This window comes from Balaenoptera acutorostrata, chromosome 14 (genome assembly GCF_949987535.1).
Source record: "Balaenoptera acutorostrata chromosome 14, mBalAcu1.1, whole genome shotgun sequence".
NCBI lineage: Eukaryota > Metazoa > Chordata > Mammalia > Artiodactyla > Balaenopteridae > Balaenoptera > Balaenoptera acutorostrata.
Window position 1 is genome coordinate 37015797 of NC_080077.1, and position 16680 is coordinate 37032476.

At 37.3% G+C, this 16680-nt stretch overlaps 1 protein-coding gene across 4 annotated transcripts in view; it reads right to left on the minus strand.

Annotated features, from left to right (window-relative positions):
* Positions 1-2261: 2261 nt before the first annotated feature.
* The window catches only part of TRMT11 (tRNA methyltransferase 11 homolog), a 63926-nt gene continuing 49507 nt past the window's right edge, over positions 2262-16680 (minus strand). For all 4 annotated transcript variants that reach the window (XM_007190805.2, XM_057527990.1, XM_057527989.1 and 1 more), the window contains exon 13: positions 2262-5285. In XM_007190805.2, the coding sequence (XP_007190867.1) occupies positions 5154-5285 (132 nt within the window). In that variant the 3' untranslated portion in view covers positions 2262-5153. The remainder of the gene's footprint in view (positions 5286-16680) is intronic.

A 16680-nucleotide genomic window follows, 5' to 3' on the forward strand; every position in this document is an offset into this window, starting at 1 on the left:
GGATGTGCTGCCATGTGTGGGACAATGATGGATCCAGGGAACAATGACGGCAATCTGGGTGGTGCTAGCCCAACCAACAGCTTTATTCTAGTTGGTCTCATCAGAGAATGACCCAGACAGCTCTGTCAGCAGCCACCGTCTGTTTCCATTATTTGTAGCCCCTAAGGAAGGGTATCTTCAATCAGCGAATCTGTAGTTTCCCAAGCGACAGAACGGTAGGTCATTAGCAACAGCCTAAAAGTCAGTAAAAATGTAACAAGGCTCAGCAAAGAGGGTATTGGCTGGAGTTATGAGAGTAGCTTTTTCTGCCCATGGACCAGGCCAACCACATCCATTTTCAGGTCTGTGTACCTGGCGCTGAGTTTGAGCAGCCACGTCCATTGGACACCACTGGGTTTCAGTTTGGCCAATCCATCAGTGAACGAGGCAGAAGGCATTTAGAGGAGACTCCTAATTGTAACCTAAAAGTATTTTTAACCCACCCTAAATGTAACCTTTATGAATCAAGGACACCATTGAGCCACTCCCTTTGTTTCAGGCAGTGGAATGGGGGGTAGAACTTTCCCCAAACAGGATAGCTGCCACCTTTTCATCTAAATCCAAGATGCAACAAGGGCTAAGCCAGCTGCATTCTTGAATATACCAATTCCATTGGACAAGTGAGGCTTGTTGGGCCCTTCTATCTTGGTAGTTGTGAGTCTGTTTGATCCACTCCACTTTGGAAGTATCAGGTTGGATGGCTCAGGTGTTCAGTTTTGAAAAGAGCCCAGTAGTCAGCTAATAGTTAGCAGACTATTAGCTAGAATAATAGTCAGAAGAGGGAGGAGGCAGGGGAGGTGGAGACACGATCTTTATCTTTCAGGGGTGCTCACACTCCACCAAAAGACAGTCTACGATGCAGGGGGTCAGTGCCCCCTTTAGTAAGGTATACAGAAATGCAAGGCATCTATAGAGAACTGTCTCCCAAGAGGTAAAAACTATAGAAAAATAATGCAAAAAGAAGTTTTGCTGTTTGTGCTGGAAGCACTCAGACTTGTGGTGAGATACTCCAGTCCATGATTTATAAATAAACAGATATTAAAGAGGTTTTACAGATTTTTAAAGCTCACCAATACCAGCTCTGACCATCCTGACCCACTTCACAAATGTATAACACATTAGATACAATACTTGGGCAGCCCATCAAAGCCCAACCCAAGTACCATTTCATTTCCAATTTTAATTTTCTCCTCAGCCACTTTAAAAATCTGACTAACTTCACACATAAGCCCAGCTAAGCTCCACTGCTGGATGTTAGACAAAATAGAGTTCTTCTGATAAGCCCTCAGGAGAAAGTCAGGAAGACTTGATTAAAGGAGAGATTTTACAGTCATAGAGGTCAAAGCAGATTCCTTTTTAGGTGATTCAGTTTGGCATCATGGCGATATAATTATCTTAGTAAGAACATTCAAATTCTAGAACAAAAATATACTAAGCACGTCCTAATATCCCAAGAAATAGGGCTAGCAGTTACATAAAGTGAAGCTGGCTTATCTTAACATTCATCTTTTAAGCCTATTTTGTTCCATGGCCCAGGCTTCTTAAGAGACTGCCATGAGAATTTAGCCTCCATCCCCCTAAGAGCCTGTCTACAATGGCTTATAAAGCAAGGGATAAGAGCCAAATTCCAGGTTGGCCTCAGTTATGTCTAAATGTCAACTTGCTTATCCCACATAGTGAAACATATGAACATCCTGAGGCAGACCTCTATTAAGGGAATAGAGTCAGGTTTGCCCAAAGGACATCCAGGAATGTGCTGTCTCCATGATTCTATGGCTAGATAGAATCACAGATATGTTTATCATTCCATTACAATTCTTTACACTCTAGACCTTATGTTCTTAAACCACTCTGTTTTAGAGACGATCTCAATGTTTTAGTAAAGTACAAACATCATCAGCCTAGTGTTATTGTGTCCATGTGTATGTTCTGGATTAAGGCACTTTTTTTTTTGGTTTGTATTACAAACCACATTACTTGATAAATATCTGAGAAAAATGGGAGTGGGTGAGTTGGAAATCAAAGTAGACTTCGCTTATTCTATGAATACAATCCTTCTAAGAAAGAAAGATTCTTACAAGTGTTTAGTTTTCTAAATAACTTTATAATGGAGAAAACCCATGCTCTTGTAAAAAGAGCCAAAGTCCTTATTCTGGTCTAATTTACTCCCTTTTGGTCAAACAGGCAAATCAACAATAAGGTCAACAATATTCTCAGCAACACCAACCTCCATTTCTACCCCTATGTTCCATTAATGAATTTATGCAGGGCCAGTGCCTTCTTTAGTATTAGAACCATGAACATCAACTTAGTTGCACTGTGGTTTTACGAGGGAGATTAGAATGGTGTAGAAAGATCATTTCCCCCAAAAAATGTCACCTTTGATTTTCAACACATAATGTTTTATTACATATCTCTTTGGATTAGCAATACTTGATAATATTTCCAGCATGGGTTAGTTCTCTTAACCCAAAAGGACTAAGCCCTTTGATTCAAGAGTCAGATTTGCTTATATTGGCATCTAGATAACACAAACTTAACATCTAATTTCCTGATGTTAAAAAAAAAAAGTCATCCCTGATTGTTTAATTATAAGAGTATAAAACATATTACCTTAAAAGTTGTTTCTGTCCCAAACTTTTAAAGCACATTTTTCATCCAATAATGTAAACACATTCACTACGATGCATTTGGTATGTTAACTCATACTCTACTTTTCCCTACCAAACTTGAAATAAAGTTCTTTAGTTGTAATCACCATTCTTCTTAAATATGTAGGGTATATCAAATTTTAAGTGCGTTTCCTCCATAAGGAAATAATGGTAACACTGACTTAACCTCCCAGAGTTTAAACAGTTTGAAAATGTTTCATTGCTCAATCTCTGTACTTAAAGAATTAGTCATAAGGAAGTTAGTGGCTAACAGGCCTAGACCTGGGTCACCTTGGGCAGGAAGCGGCTAGAAATTTGTAGCAGATTTTAAACTTTTTTTAATCTGTTGGCCACTTTGGCTAAATACCCCAAAGACCTCCTATTCCACTATTCCTTCCCAGCTATCACAGCAAAAAAAAAAAAAAAAAAAGAAAAAAATCCACCAGAATGGATGGGAAGGAGGTTACTTATGATGAAACACCACTAAGACGGTTACATCCGTAACCGTCTGTATTCTACGGATGTTTTAATATATGCCAGAAACAAAATTATAGTCTGTCATATTATAAACATTAAATAGGCCAGCCCACAGACCACCTAGGGTTCGCTCACAGATTACACTGTAAATTCATACTACAGGACTACCTAAAATGTAGGCATTTTGGTAGGTGATATTCCTGCTGGTAAGTGCATGAGGAATACACATAAAACTAAAGCAATCCCGGAAATGATCTTCTCCAACTTATGCAGAAGTAGTAAGATCCTGATGCCAGAAAATAAAGTCTCTTTTTTTAAAATAAGAGGACGTGTTACCTGCACTAAAATCAAAATCGGTTGAAAGTGATCAGGTTTCTTTTTCACTTCTGAGTACCAACCTTAAAACAACTGCACAAATGCACACTCTGAGTCCAGTGACATTTCAGGAGTGGGAGACTGAACTTATTGATATATATGAAAATAAACCTCACAACAATGAAGAATTAAAGATTAGAAGGCCTCCACTAATGGTAATAAGAAATAATTTGAAATATTTTTTTTTAATGTTGGATAATTTTTAAGAACAAAGTGACTAAAATTAATGTTGCAACTTTTCCAGATCTAATTTGGAACTAATTTGGACTAATTTTTGTGACAACCAAAAAATGGGGCAAGGCTAAAATCTCATTCCAAATTTAGTCAGCTACAAAGTTTCAAACTCACCCCCCATATAACCTCAAAAAATTTTAAATAAGTCAGTTTACAACAGAAATACTGAAAATAAATCATCCTTGAATACTCTTAGATTTTCCCCAGTGTACCACAAATCACATCCAGAAACCCAAACAAAACAATCACTGAAATGTTTGAGATCTGCTGCTGAAATTCAGAGCTGCAGGACAAGAAAAGGAGGCAGAACTAAGCGGACGGCCTGCTCTCTCTCTTGGCTTGGGCAGCACTGGTCTTCTGGAGGTCCTAAGCTATGCACGTTCAAGTTATGAGTCCATAAAAGCCAGCAGTAACACTAAAATAATAATAATAGCATATATAAAAATAGGCTCTGGTTAAAGAGAGAGGATTCGTTTACTGCCGTCCTGCTGAGGTACACTGATCACCGAGAGCAGGAAAGCTATTAGCATCCTGAATTAATGGGTAGAGTGGTTTTCAAACAAGATATTTTCATGATGGACACAATGTGGACTCAGCAAAGTTTCTCCTTCAAGAAAATACAGCTTCTATTTCAAAGAGCTCTGATTAGACTTAATACCATTAGGGAACCATCAAGGATTTGTGTTGTTGTTACTGCTTTTAACTATCAGTTACTTTCTAAACCAAAAATTGTGGGTAGTTAACTTGACCGACAGTCAAGGTTTAGGAATGCAGAAGCAAATCCAAGGTACAGACGAGCTTCAGATGTGGACAGGCCTCAAGGAGTTTGGAATCTTTTTAGGTTGTCAGGTCCTAGCCTTTCTCATCATCACCATTATCATTGTGATTACTTACTTGTCTGGGATTTATAAATAAAAATTCATTTCCTTCATCACATCCCCTCTGTATACTACACGATTTTAGGAATCCTCAGTAAGCTTTATTAGTGACAGTGTAAAACAATTACAATCAGAAACAAAATTAAACAAGCCTACCTAATGAATAAATTCTCAAACACTATTAATGCCTATAACATATCCAGCAGATATCTGTTTAAAAAGTCAACACCATTTGTAAATTAATTACCAAAAATATAACTGTTTTCAATTTCCATAATACTTGAAAGCATAAATATAAAGTTCAAAAGACCACATCCAACAAAATAGTCTATAAAACAAAGCTAACGTTAAAAGAATTGTTCAGTTGACTTTATAGCATTTATTTTGTTATATAAAATTATTTAAAACAGTACATTTCCTGTATCATACATGAAAGTTCACATCCAGATGTCTTTTCTATCAAATCCTTATTCTTTCTCCATCGTCAAAATCCTAATTTTCACTCCTGGTTAGATTTTTCTTCCTTGGCAATTCTTTTTGTTACCCCACTGAAATATTTCTCACGGAAGGAATTATGACCTTGGTACGGCAGAAAGTGATCACTCAGCAGATGTGAATACTGGTCCCGGTTCTGATTGGTTGGAAAATACAGAAAATAAAGATGTTTGAGTTATTTCTTTCGTTAGCCAGCAACCAAAGCAGTCATTTACTTTAAGGAAAATCTCACTCTCTGGTACACATTTGTTTTCCTTTATTACATGAACAAGAAATACACCACCACTTTATATCTGTATCATGCTTGGGTATCCAAAGTGTTTTCACTTACTTCACCTCATCTGATCCACACAACAGTCCTCTGCACAGAGAAGACAAAAACTTTTACTGGGAAAACAGAGACCCAGGGAATGCAAAGAGAATCATCTGGGCAACTCGAGTTGGGACAACCACCTGCATCTTCCGATTCCTAGTTCAGCACAAACTGAAACCGTCTTTGACTATAAGAATTATCAAGCAAGGAAGCTTCTACTCCAATGGTGTACAATAACAAATTATTACATTTATATGATGTCATACAGATCAGTAAAACTGTCTGGGGGTACATGCACGTTCAGTTAATGAAATAAACTATTCCTGGCAACTTTAAGTAACCTCAGTAGATGAAGACACAGGATGAACAAGCGATTTTCACACTTTTAGACTTCAGAGACAGGTGAGGACTAGTGCTTAGACTGACATTTGGAAACTGGAAATATTAACCTGGGATAAAATGTCATGTTTCAGCTTAGAAAACTGAGGATAAGAAGACTGACAGACAACACTGAGACATCAGCTTCTCAGCCGATTTCACTAGCCACCTTAAGCTGTGGAAAAAAAATCTAATTAGAAATAAAATCTCATTTCCCGTGCGTTTCTGTAAATTCATATTCAAATGTACAGGGATTAATGTGATTTTGAGAACAGGCGGGAGACATAATTAGAAAATATGAACCCTAATTATTTATCCTGGTTTCAGTATCAAAATGATATCTACAAATACATCTGCAATATAACAATCCTCAAAATATTTTTGTATTTTTCCTCATTCCTGTATGAGATGAATACTTTCATTCTCTCCCTCATATCTAATATTAATAAAAGCCCAGGTTTAGCCAAAATAAAATTACGTTGGTTGATTTGTTTATTCAGAAACTATTTTGCCCCAGAATGTTTTTTTTTAATTACACAAAAAAAGAAATTATTAAACATGCCCAGATTTCCTGATTCATTTAAAAAGAAAAAAAGTGGCTATTTAAATTTTATGGCACTAAGTATACTACAGTTCCAAATTCTTGCAAGCACGTGAAAGCATGCCAATGATTACTAACTTCAGGCTATATAATCCCCAAAAGATAAAAAGTTAAAGAATACCAAATGAAAGGTCGTATTTATGGGGTATTTATTATGGGCCAAAAACCATCCTAAATGCTTTACATTCACTAGCTAATATAAACTCATCAGCTCTAAGAGATAAGTACACTATTATTACCATCTACAGATGAGGAGTTATTTAAGAGTACAGGCCCAAGATAATACAGCTGGTAAGTGACAGAGCTAGGATTTGAACACAGGTCTACCAGACCCAGGGACTACACCCTTTGACTATAACATAATGAGGTTTTTTTCCCCAAAAGAGCTAACTCTTTCCTCAACTCAAGAAGCAGGAGTATCTCTGGGAATAAACATGTGATGAACAAAGGCTTCCCAGAAAGGAAGAGACCTGGATCAGAAATGCTATTAACTTAGTTCTAGCAACTAAGAGGATTATTTCAATGACACAAAATTTTCATACTAGAAGGAGATATAAGGAGCCACAGGATGCCTGAGGGATACCATAACCCTAGCAGTACTGTCGACTGGACAGGAGGACTCAACGCCCACGTCTCCAGGCCGGACCTGGGAGAGCAGCAACACAGGGCAATGGTCCAGCATTTAGCCTTGCCTTGCGCATGCCAACTTTTATCAGAAGTCTGACTGAAGAGTCATAGGAAAGGAAGGGACTTGCCATCATCTGCTCTTCCAGGCGTTCTACATTCTGTCCTTACATCAAATAAGATCACTAGAAAACTTGCCTACTTTCTGAACTACATTAGCTTAATCCTGGCAGAAATACCTTTACTTGGTTATGTGTAAAGCTATGTCCAGAAGCGACATCTCTCCTGCTACAGTACTTCTCACAGCTCTGCATCATTCCCCACCCAGTCATCAAAATCAGAAACCTGGGTCAAATCACTGTCCCTTTTCTTCTCACATTAAGTCGGTCCTAAAATCTTAGATTCTGCACCCTGTATTTCTCACATCCACTCCTCCTCTTCATCCATAACTCCAGTACTATAGTTTAAGCCTTCCTCATCTCTCCTTGCTTTTTTTCTAAACTGCCAGTTGCCTTGCCTTTGTGGCTCACTCTCTATTCTCCATAATGGGATCAAATGCAACTTATTAAAATGCAAATCTAATATTCCAGCATTCTGGCTAAAATCCAAACGAGTTCAAACTTTCCCCAATTCTGAGGCTTTTCCCTTAACATTTGGGAGTGAGATTCAATTGCACATCCGTTTGCTGAATGTCTTCTCACTTTCCTCTTCTGTACAAGAGGGATCAGAACACTGTCAGGCAGTGAGATCCTTCCCAGCTTTGCCCTCTGTCCTCTCTTCTCCCTGTGACTCCTCTAAGCCATGCAAGAGCACCTCTACATCTCAAAATGCACTGCAGACTACTTCAGTGAATGTCCTGGGGCTGCAGTGGTATGACAGGACAGAAATGTGTGATCCCAGAGTGCTAGCTTAAAAGGTAGAGGCATGGTAAGACAGCTGAAGACCAGCATGAGCCGGGGACTGACTCGGGCTCAGTTACTTGTGTGCCTAACCCACCTAAACTGCCAATTAGGCAGCTCACTGGGGGAAGCAGGAGAGAAAAGCCGAAGCACAATGGAAGGTAGGTATCCTCATAGACCAAAGTGGGAGCTTAACCAAATAGCTTGTCTTCGACTTAAAGGATATATAGGACAAACTGAGGATGAAGAAGAGACTATAAAGACCAGAGGCAGAGACTGAGAATGAACAGCAGAAACCTGGAAAACCCAAAAGTAATGATTAAAACCTATGCCAATTAATGTTTATCAAGAAAACATATACTACCTATGGCATTCTTTATCTAACTAGTTTAGACTTCAAGATTCGCTCAGAACATATAGTAGTAAAAGCAAAATAAGGCCCTAACAGACCATATATTCAGTGCTACAGAGACCCAGTGACAGAGAAATACATGCTACGGGAAAAGTGGGGAAAGACTATTAACCTTCGAAATGCAACCTCTGGGGGCTGGGGGAAATCCTATTTATCTCCCAGGGAGTAGAGAAGAATCAATGTGAGGTATGTGTTTGGGTCCTATACTGGAACGCCTCTTTCTATAAGATTGATTGCCCCCTAACTGTGAAATAAGACATTCATAACAAAAACTCCTGGAGAACCCAAAAGCTCCAAATCCCTTGTGCAGCCAGGGACCTGGCAAGAGCCGTTCTATTACTAGCAGCGTTAAGTCCTGCTTCGGGATAAGCCAGACACTCCAGAGACTCTGGCTACCATTTTCATCTAAGTGGAAAAGACATGGTTCATAAAGTGCTCCACATAAAACATTCAGTACATTTATGGTCCACATATTATCACATACATATCATATATGTAAATATCATTACCTATGAACAATATACATTTAACATATACTCTGGTCCTTATGAAAAATACCATTTGCAGCATTCAGAACTTATGTTACCTTGATGCTGAATAAAATGGCAAACTCGCTATTTTTTTCTCTCTTTTCCCTCTCTCTTTCATCCTATCTTCAGTTTAGTTTACCAGGGCTAACACTTGAGATGATGATATTCAACTCTACATATTTTTCATCACCTTTTGATAACTCTTCTCTATTCACATTCCCTGCCCATCTCAACCAAGAATATCTGCAGATTTTTTTTTTTTTTCAACTCAGTATCTCAAAGGCCAAGGGTTTACTTAAGAGGAGAAGAGTATCCTCAAGCAACACAACCCTTGATGTCCCTCACTACTCAGTCTTGCCCCAATGTTTGATTTCTGGTTTCTCTAACACTTCCAAATCTGTCTATCACTATCAGTCATGATATCACCTATGTATCATAAAACCTGAGTTCTGCCAATCTTTAGTAAGCAAGAAATACTTCATGGAAAATAAAAATACACAAAGAATTAGGAAATGCCAAGAAAGAAAACTATGGCAATGAAAGCTTACAGACCACCTTTCCCAAATTTCATAACTACTGGTTAAATTTTGGCACATGTTAGTACTTAAGGAAATATGAATAAAATATTAAGATTGTTGATTACACTATCTACTGTTTATCATTTTTATAACCAGAAATCAAGAACTTCTGTAGGAAAATCTGTGCTAGCTACAGATGGCTACATAATGGAAATACACAGCTTTTGGACCTATCACTTAACTTTGTAAGACAAACAGCAATTGTAAATATGACGAGAAACATACAAGTTCTGATTCAAGAAAGCAACTGATACGTATTTGCAACTATGTGTTTTACATAAGTGAATTATTTAATTTTCTGCATCTTTTCACAGCAGATTATTATCTAAATTTTACAGATATGGAAAGAGACTAAAAGAGTTTAAATAATCTGCCACAAGTCACACATCTAGTAAGCAGTAGTTCCAGAATTGTAGACTAGATCAGCCTTCAAAGCTCATGCTTTTTCCGTCACACTTTTTTTTTTTTAAGTAGAAATTACATCAAAACAATGGTTAAAGAGTTAACTTCCCACATGGTAGATTAGTGGGTCGTTCAAAATGGAGTTTGACATTTAGAGGACGTTCTTCACGGAACAGCAACATATTTGGTAGCACATATTTCAGATCTAAACTTTTAGACAGAACCCCTTTAACCACTGTCCCACCCAGCCAATTTCCTGTCCTATCAGTACTGCTAATTCTAAACATAAACCACTCGAGGAATTTTAACACACTTGCCAAAAAAAATCAAAGGAAGCTTTACAATTCGTAGTGTACTTTTATGTGTACAGTGCCCTCTGCTGGCTGAAGCAGATAAATCCTTCTTTATAGTATTTCCTGCAGTGGATAAAGATAGTTCAAAGCAGAGCTGACCATCATGCATCCGACAGTCAGGAGCACTCTATCTCCCTCGCTGTCTCTAAGTCCTGATTGTTGTAAACGTCTAGAGTTACAGAGCAGCAACGTGATGGCCATTTTCCTTCAGAGGGCACTGGCATTTATTCACACCATTTCATTTTTAGAAGAATAGTGTGGAAATATACAAATACATATTTACCTTAGTGACTATAAAGTGTATCATTGTCATTTATGTCCATTTGCAAATTATTCTCGAGAAAAATAAAGGAAAAGTACATAAACTAGACCTTATTCAAGTTAATCTTTATTTTTACAAATAACTCTACATCAAAAGTAGAGCATCAAAAAGAACACAGGAGACATTAAAAGGAAAGTACTTCAGACACTTGTAATTTAATAAATGTTAATCTAAAGGGGAACAAATTCTCAAGAAAAGAAAAAAAACTGTATGTTGTGTAGTTACATCTGAAGCTGACACTTTGAATGGAACTAATGACACTCTGGATTACACTGGGAGAATACATATATGTAAGAGCGTCCTGAACATCATAAAACTGCTCAGACTTTAAAGAAACTAAAGTTGACAACTCCATTTAGGTAAAACTATCCTTCTAATTACTGCCTTCTCCCAGAAATCTGCCATTCTTTGTTATCATCTCCTCCTTAAACAGAAGGAAGGTGTTATGATTTTCCACAGTACGGCGATTCAGCTGATTTTTTGGTTTGCTTCTCATGAGAAATGAGGCCTAGGTATGATGGGATTAAAATGTTTCTGTACCACTGACTTTTGAAGAGTGATATCAGGGTAATGATAAAATTCAGTGTATTTTGAAACAGAAAACTTTTAGCTAGCCATAACTATCTACTCCTACTCTTCTTTCAAATGGATGATTTAAATGCTGTTGAATTTGATTGTTTTTATTCTAGAGGGGCCCAGAACAATCACTGAACAATTACTATTCATTCCATAAATATTTACTGAGTGGTAAGCAAAACAGTCAAGCTCCGTGAATTCACAGTTATATACTAGCGGGAACAGACATTAAACAATGTATACCCAAACATATATTTACAAACTATGATTAAACACTGGTAAGAAAAGGGTACTATAAGAATATAAGGAGACACCTAGTTAGATGGGGGAGAAGAGAATGGATAAGAAAGGCTTCCCTAAGGAAGTGACATTTATCTGAGACCTAAAGGATGAATCAAATTTACTCGTAGAAAGAGACGAGAAGAAAGCATTCTAGGGAACACATTGTGTTCTAGCAAACACAATGAGGGAGGAAACACAATGTGAAAAGACTCAGACTAGAAAGAGGTAAGTAAGTACATTCTGGGAACTGAAAGCAGGCTAGTGTGGCGAAGGCTTGCAAAACTAAAGGGAAGGTGGCACAAAATGAAACTGGAGAGACAGGCCAGAAGTCTAAAATCAGGCCGGCCTCGAAGGTTATGCGAAGGATTTTGAATTTTAGTCTAAATTTCACAGAAAGTTATTGATGACTTTTACGCAGGGGAGTTTCGTTATCTATTTACATTCTGAAAGATATTCTGGCTACCGTACAGGAAATGTAATGGTAGGAGAAATTCCAGAAGCAGGGAAACCAGCTGGAAGACTACTGCAGTAGTCCAGGAAAGCGGCACTGCACCATGTCCTTTGGGAAGTAGGGAGGAAGGATAAAAATACATGCACCTACTCAGCTACCCCAAGCCAGATTTCTAAAAGTTATCCTTAACTCCTGTCTCTCTTGCCTCAATTACTCAATTAGTCATTAGGTCCTGCCACATCTACCCCCCCCGGAAGCTCTCAATTCCACTGTCTCGCCCACAATCTCCAGTTTCTACCTTAGTTGACAGCCTCATCATCTTCACATGACCATGCCAGAAGCCTCCAGGCTGGCATCACTGGCATCTTTCCATAATAAAAACTTGCCTGCATGTTAAAGCCCGGGTGGCCTTCCTAAAACAAGAACTTCTGCCACTCTCCTAACTCAAATTCCTCAGGGCTTGCCATCACCGATAGGATAAACTTGAAACTCTTTGGTATGTAAAGACCTTCAACACTAGGCAGGCCTTTGGTTTTCCACTTCTCAAGCCACTCCTCCCCACATACTTAGTATTTCAGTCATGCCTAAATGTCTAGGGTTCCCTGAATGCACCATAACCCCGCTCATGTCTCTGTACCTTTGCTGAAAATGCTGGCCTCTTGACTCAAGCACCATCTCCTCAGGTAGGTGCTCTCTGGTGTTCACAGAGCAACGTGCACTGATCACTACAGAACCAAACACGTTATGCTGGAATGGGTTGGGTCATCGTTTCTCCCACATGCAAGTTCTCTAAGGATAAGGACTCTGTTTTATCAGTCTGTTCTGTCTCAACACATGACACAAATGGTCCCATAAACACACGGTGAGTGATGAAAGCCATGGCTTTCCCCTCAGGGAACATGCAGTCAAATCAGAAAAAGAAAACATACAAAAATATGAAAACTACATGAATGTAAAAATCAGTAAAAGACAGTTTTCCTTCTCATTTCTCATCCTACCTTTTCCATTCACTCTCAACAAAAACTTACATCCTTCTTTACAGAGAAAAAAAAAAGGAGTCATCAGGTATGAATTTTCTCAACTTCCTTGCCCCCAGCCCCCCTCTACTACAAACCGGATCCCCTTGCTCAACTCTACAGTCTGTCCCATCACTCCCAACCCACATTCTAACTGAAGCCAAAATTCTCTCTCACGGTATCCCTTTACTGCCAAAAGAGTTACTTTCAAAGAATCCCCCAACAATATACCTAAGAATAATCATCAATTTATAAAAATTACTGTTTAAAAACAAGAACTTTCCCCTAGAAAAGGTGTCACTTTGGGGATGAAGTTGAAAACCATCTGGAAGAAAACCAAATGGCTTCTATTTTAATTATAGGTCAGGTTTAAGTTGTCCTTTCACTTACTGACAGCTCCTGATAATGAGATAATGATTTCTTCTACCTCACTAGTATTAACCTTAAGTCATTTATATTCTCAAAGTGGCAGCAGTTTATACAAAACAGCAGTTTCACTGCAAACACTTGAATACAAATGGCTTATGAAACTTATTCTATGATAAGTGGAAACCAATGATGCTGTCATCGTAAGTAAAAGCCATCAGACTGGTGATGCTCACCTAATTCTGTCGAGGATTCATGAAGCAGATTAAAGGTATAATACACATTCTTTAATAAGGTGAGAGGAAGAAGGCAAAGAGATGGAAGAGGAAGACAGTGAGTAGATTTTCCTTCTTATAATCAGCAGAGAGTGAAAATGAAATGTAAATGACAGTACTGAACATAATGGACCTCAGTTCAGCTTCAGGGTAATTATCCATGTCCTGCTTTTGTTTAAAAATCCTGCTCCCCTTATCAAAGCTTCCCAGTGTTCTACATCTGGTACTGGACAGTAGCTATAGAAACCACTTGTGCTAAAGTTATACAACTATAAACAGCACTAGGCCATTTCCAAACCAAGGACAAGCAGGTCAAAAGTCTGGCATCCAATACTATTAAGGAAAAAAAACCTCTAGCACTATTCTTAATGGGAGCAAGGTAAGGGTTGGAAATCTTCATCCCTAAACTAGGTATTTACATATAACCTGTACTTGTAAAAAGTTTAATTACTCTGTAAGATATTAAGTTACCTAAAATTTGTTAAAATATTTTAATATATATAAAAATCTTTATATCTAGAGTTCTGAAAATGAGTGACATCTAATGATTGAACTTTGACATCTGGCACTCAACACATAATTTCTTTCTAACTAAAAAAAACCATCATGGATATTTGTGCTATCATGATGATACAGAACTATGAATACTTTCTACATACTCGCCACTAAAACCTATAACTCCATAAAATTCAAAACTTAACCTTAAACATTAAAATACAGGCCAACACAGGGGATAAAAATGTAATGACAACTTATTAGTTACTATATCTAAAAGTCAATTAAAGTTAAGAAGAACCTTACTTACCCTAAGCAGCAGAGGATGAGTAACAGACCAAATCACGCATAGACATGAACATACATACTCTTGCTTTAATCTGGAGACAATTCATCTCCTAGGTGACTTCTTAAAATCATCAACAATCCATTAAAAGAAAAATTAATTAAAATACACATGCATTTATATATGTAAACATCAAAACCAAACAAAATTATTTTGCTTAGGGATGAATTCAAGAGTGATAATATTACAAAGGAAAGTAAGGAAGTGATTACCATAAAAGTCAGATTAGTGGTTTTACCTGCAGGAAGAGGTGTTTATGATCAAAAATAGCCACAAAAGGGGGTGCTCCAATACTCTGTAATTCTGACCTTGGTGGTGGTTACAGAGATGTTTACCTTACAATTATTCATTAAACTGTACCCTTAGGTTTTGGGCAAAAAAATACACATTAAAATCTCAGGGTTGGGTTCTTGGTGGGTCATGGAGTGAGAAGAAGACACTAGTTTGTGTCTGAATTTGAAAAACACTAGAAAGATAGTTCTAAATTAAATAACCATATGATAAATAAATAAAAATACAAAAAATAGAAAATGTGTCATTTGAGAATTATAAAAAAAGCTCCAGAGGATTATGCTGACTATGAACATAAACTTCCCATTTCCCTAAACTATTCACGCCTTGGACTCCTAGATCATACTTTATATTTTGCAACTGACCTCTGCCTAAGATTCTGTAACAGCAGTTAAAGACTGTTTTACTGCCATGGTTTGAAAATATGAGCATTAGAGCTGGAACATTAAGATGGATGCTCTCTCTGCCTTCAGAGAACTGTTTTTTTCCTGCAAATAAAAGAGTCATATCCAAATAGCATCATAAGTAGAAGGATACAGGTATCTTAAATGATTCCTTCTTGGAGCTAGTAGGGGATAGACTTTTGCTTTTTCTTGGTTTACCAGAAATAGTAATTTAAAACTATTATGATAGCATTAATTTAACAAAAAATCCAGTTTGGCAAAGTCATTTAGTTGCAGAAGTATAAAAGAAAAAGTCAAGTGATGACTCCGTAAAATTTAAATTCAAGGAAAAGTACCATTAACAGCAAAAGTAATTCATTCAGAACTAAGTAGATGGCATGATCCTTAAAACTGATTTAATACAATATGATATGCAGCATCAGGCTTCTTTCTGTTTTTATAAGCCTTTTTAAAATATCTCAAGTTGAAATATAATTTATAAATAATGCAAATGGCTTCCTTCTGATTTCTAAAGCAAAATAATTTAAAAGACCCTCTCTTTCTCCATCTCTCTCCCTTGCCCTCTCTCTCTCACACACACACACAGAGACACACACACAGACACAAATTTTGATGGTAATGAATACTGTATTGTACTACAACCTAGACTCAGTTCTTATCCAACTATCATGTTCTGACCTAGTGTCACCCTGTCTTATTTTTCTCACTGATAAATGAAGTAGCATCTATTTCCCACCAGGCATGTTATAAGATTGAAATACTTCATACCTAATCTCTAATCTTTCATAGCTCTAATCAAAAGGAAAATACCCAACCATCCTGGCAAGAGACAGGCAAAAAACAAAGTATTTCAGAAAGAAAGGTCAACAGGAAGAGACCACCTTTAATTCAAATGGCTGCCAAAGGAAAAAAAATTGACAACATCGATCCTGGGAAAGGATAATGCATGATGGAAACAGGCACAAGCATTATGTCAGCAAAACACCACAGTTTATGATTAGCAACACCACTATCATTCTAATATGGAAACTACTTATACAAAGACTAATTTCTTCCACTTCAAGCCATTCATAAGTCATTTTCTCAAACAAGTGACCTCAGTTTCTCTTCTCTCTCTTCCTCATTTAAAACACTGTTGTTGTTGTTATAATGTTAATGGTTCTTTTCTCCCTCCACAGCTTTAAAATCTTTCAGTCCTTTAGTCAAGTCTTTCAGTTTTGGCCACCTTCCATTCTGATTAATGAAGCATTCATAGGCTTCATGTTACTGGACTCTTTCATTTGGTCCAAAATAAAAAATTACATTAACTTTCATCACCTGCTACTATGACCTCCCAATATTCTCTACTTTAAATCATGTGAACTATACTGGCTAGCTATAAAAAAAATAACAACTGATTTACACAATATTTTAACTTTAGTCTAAATTAATGTCCATATGGTATCTAAAATTAAATTTATCTATACTTCAGTACTTCTCAAACCACCAGCAGTGTAAGGCAGGATGTCAAGTGAATAAGCCACAAAACAAATAGGGCACATGATGGCCCATTTAGTGCAATGACAATTTAAGATAATTTTCTTATATTTAACCAAGTACTATAGCATATAAAAGTTG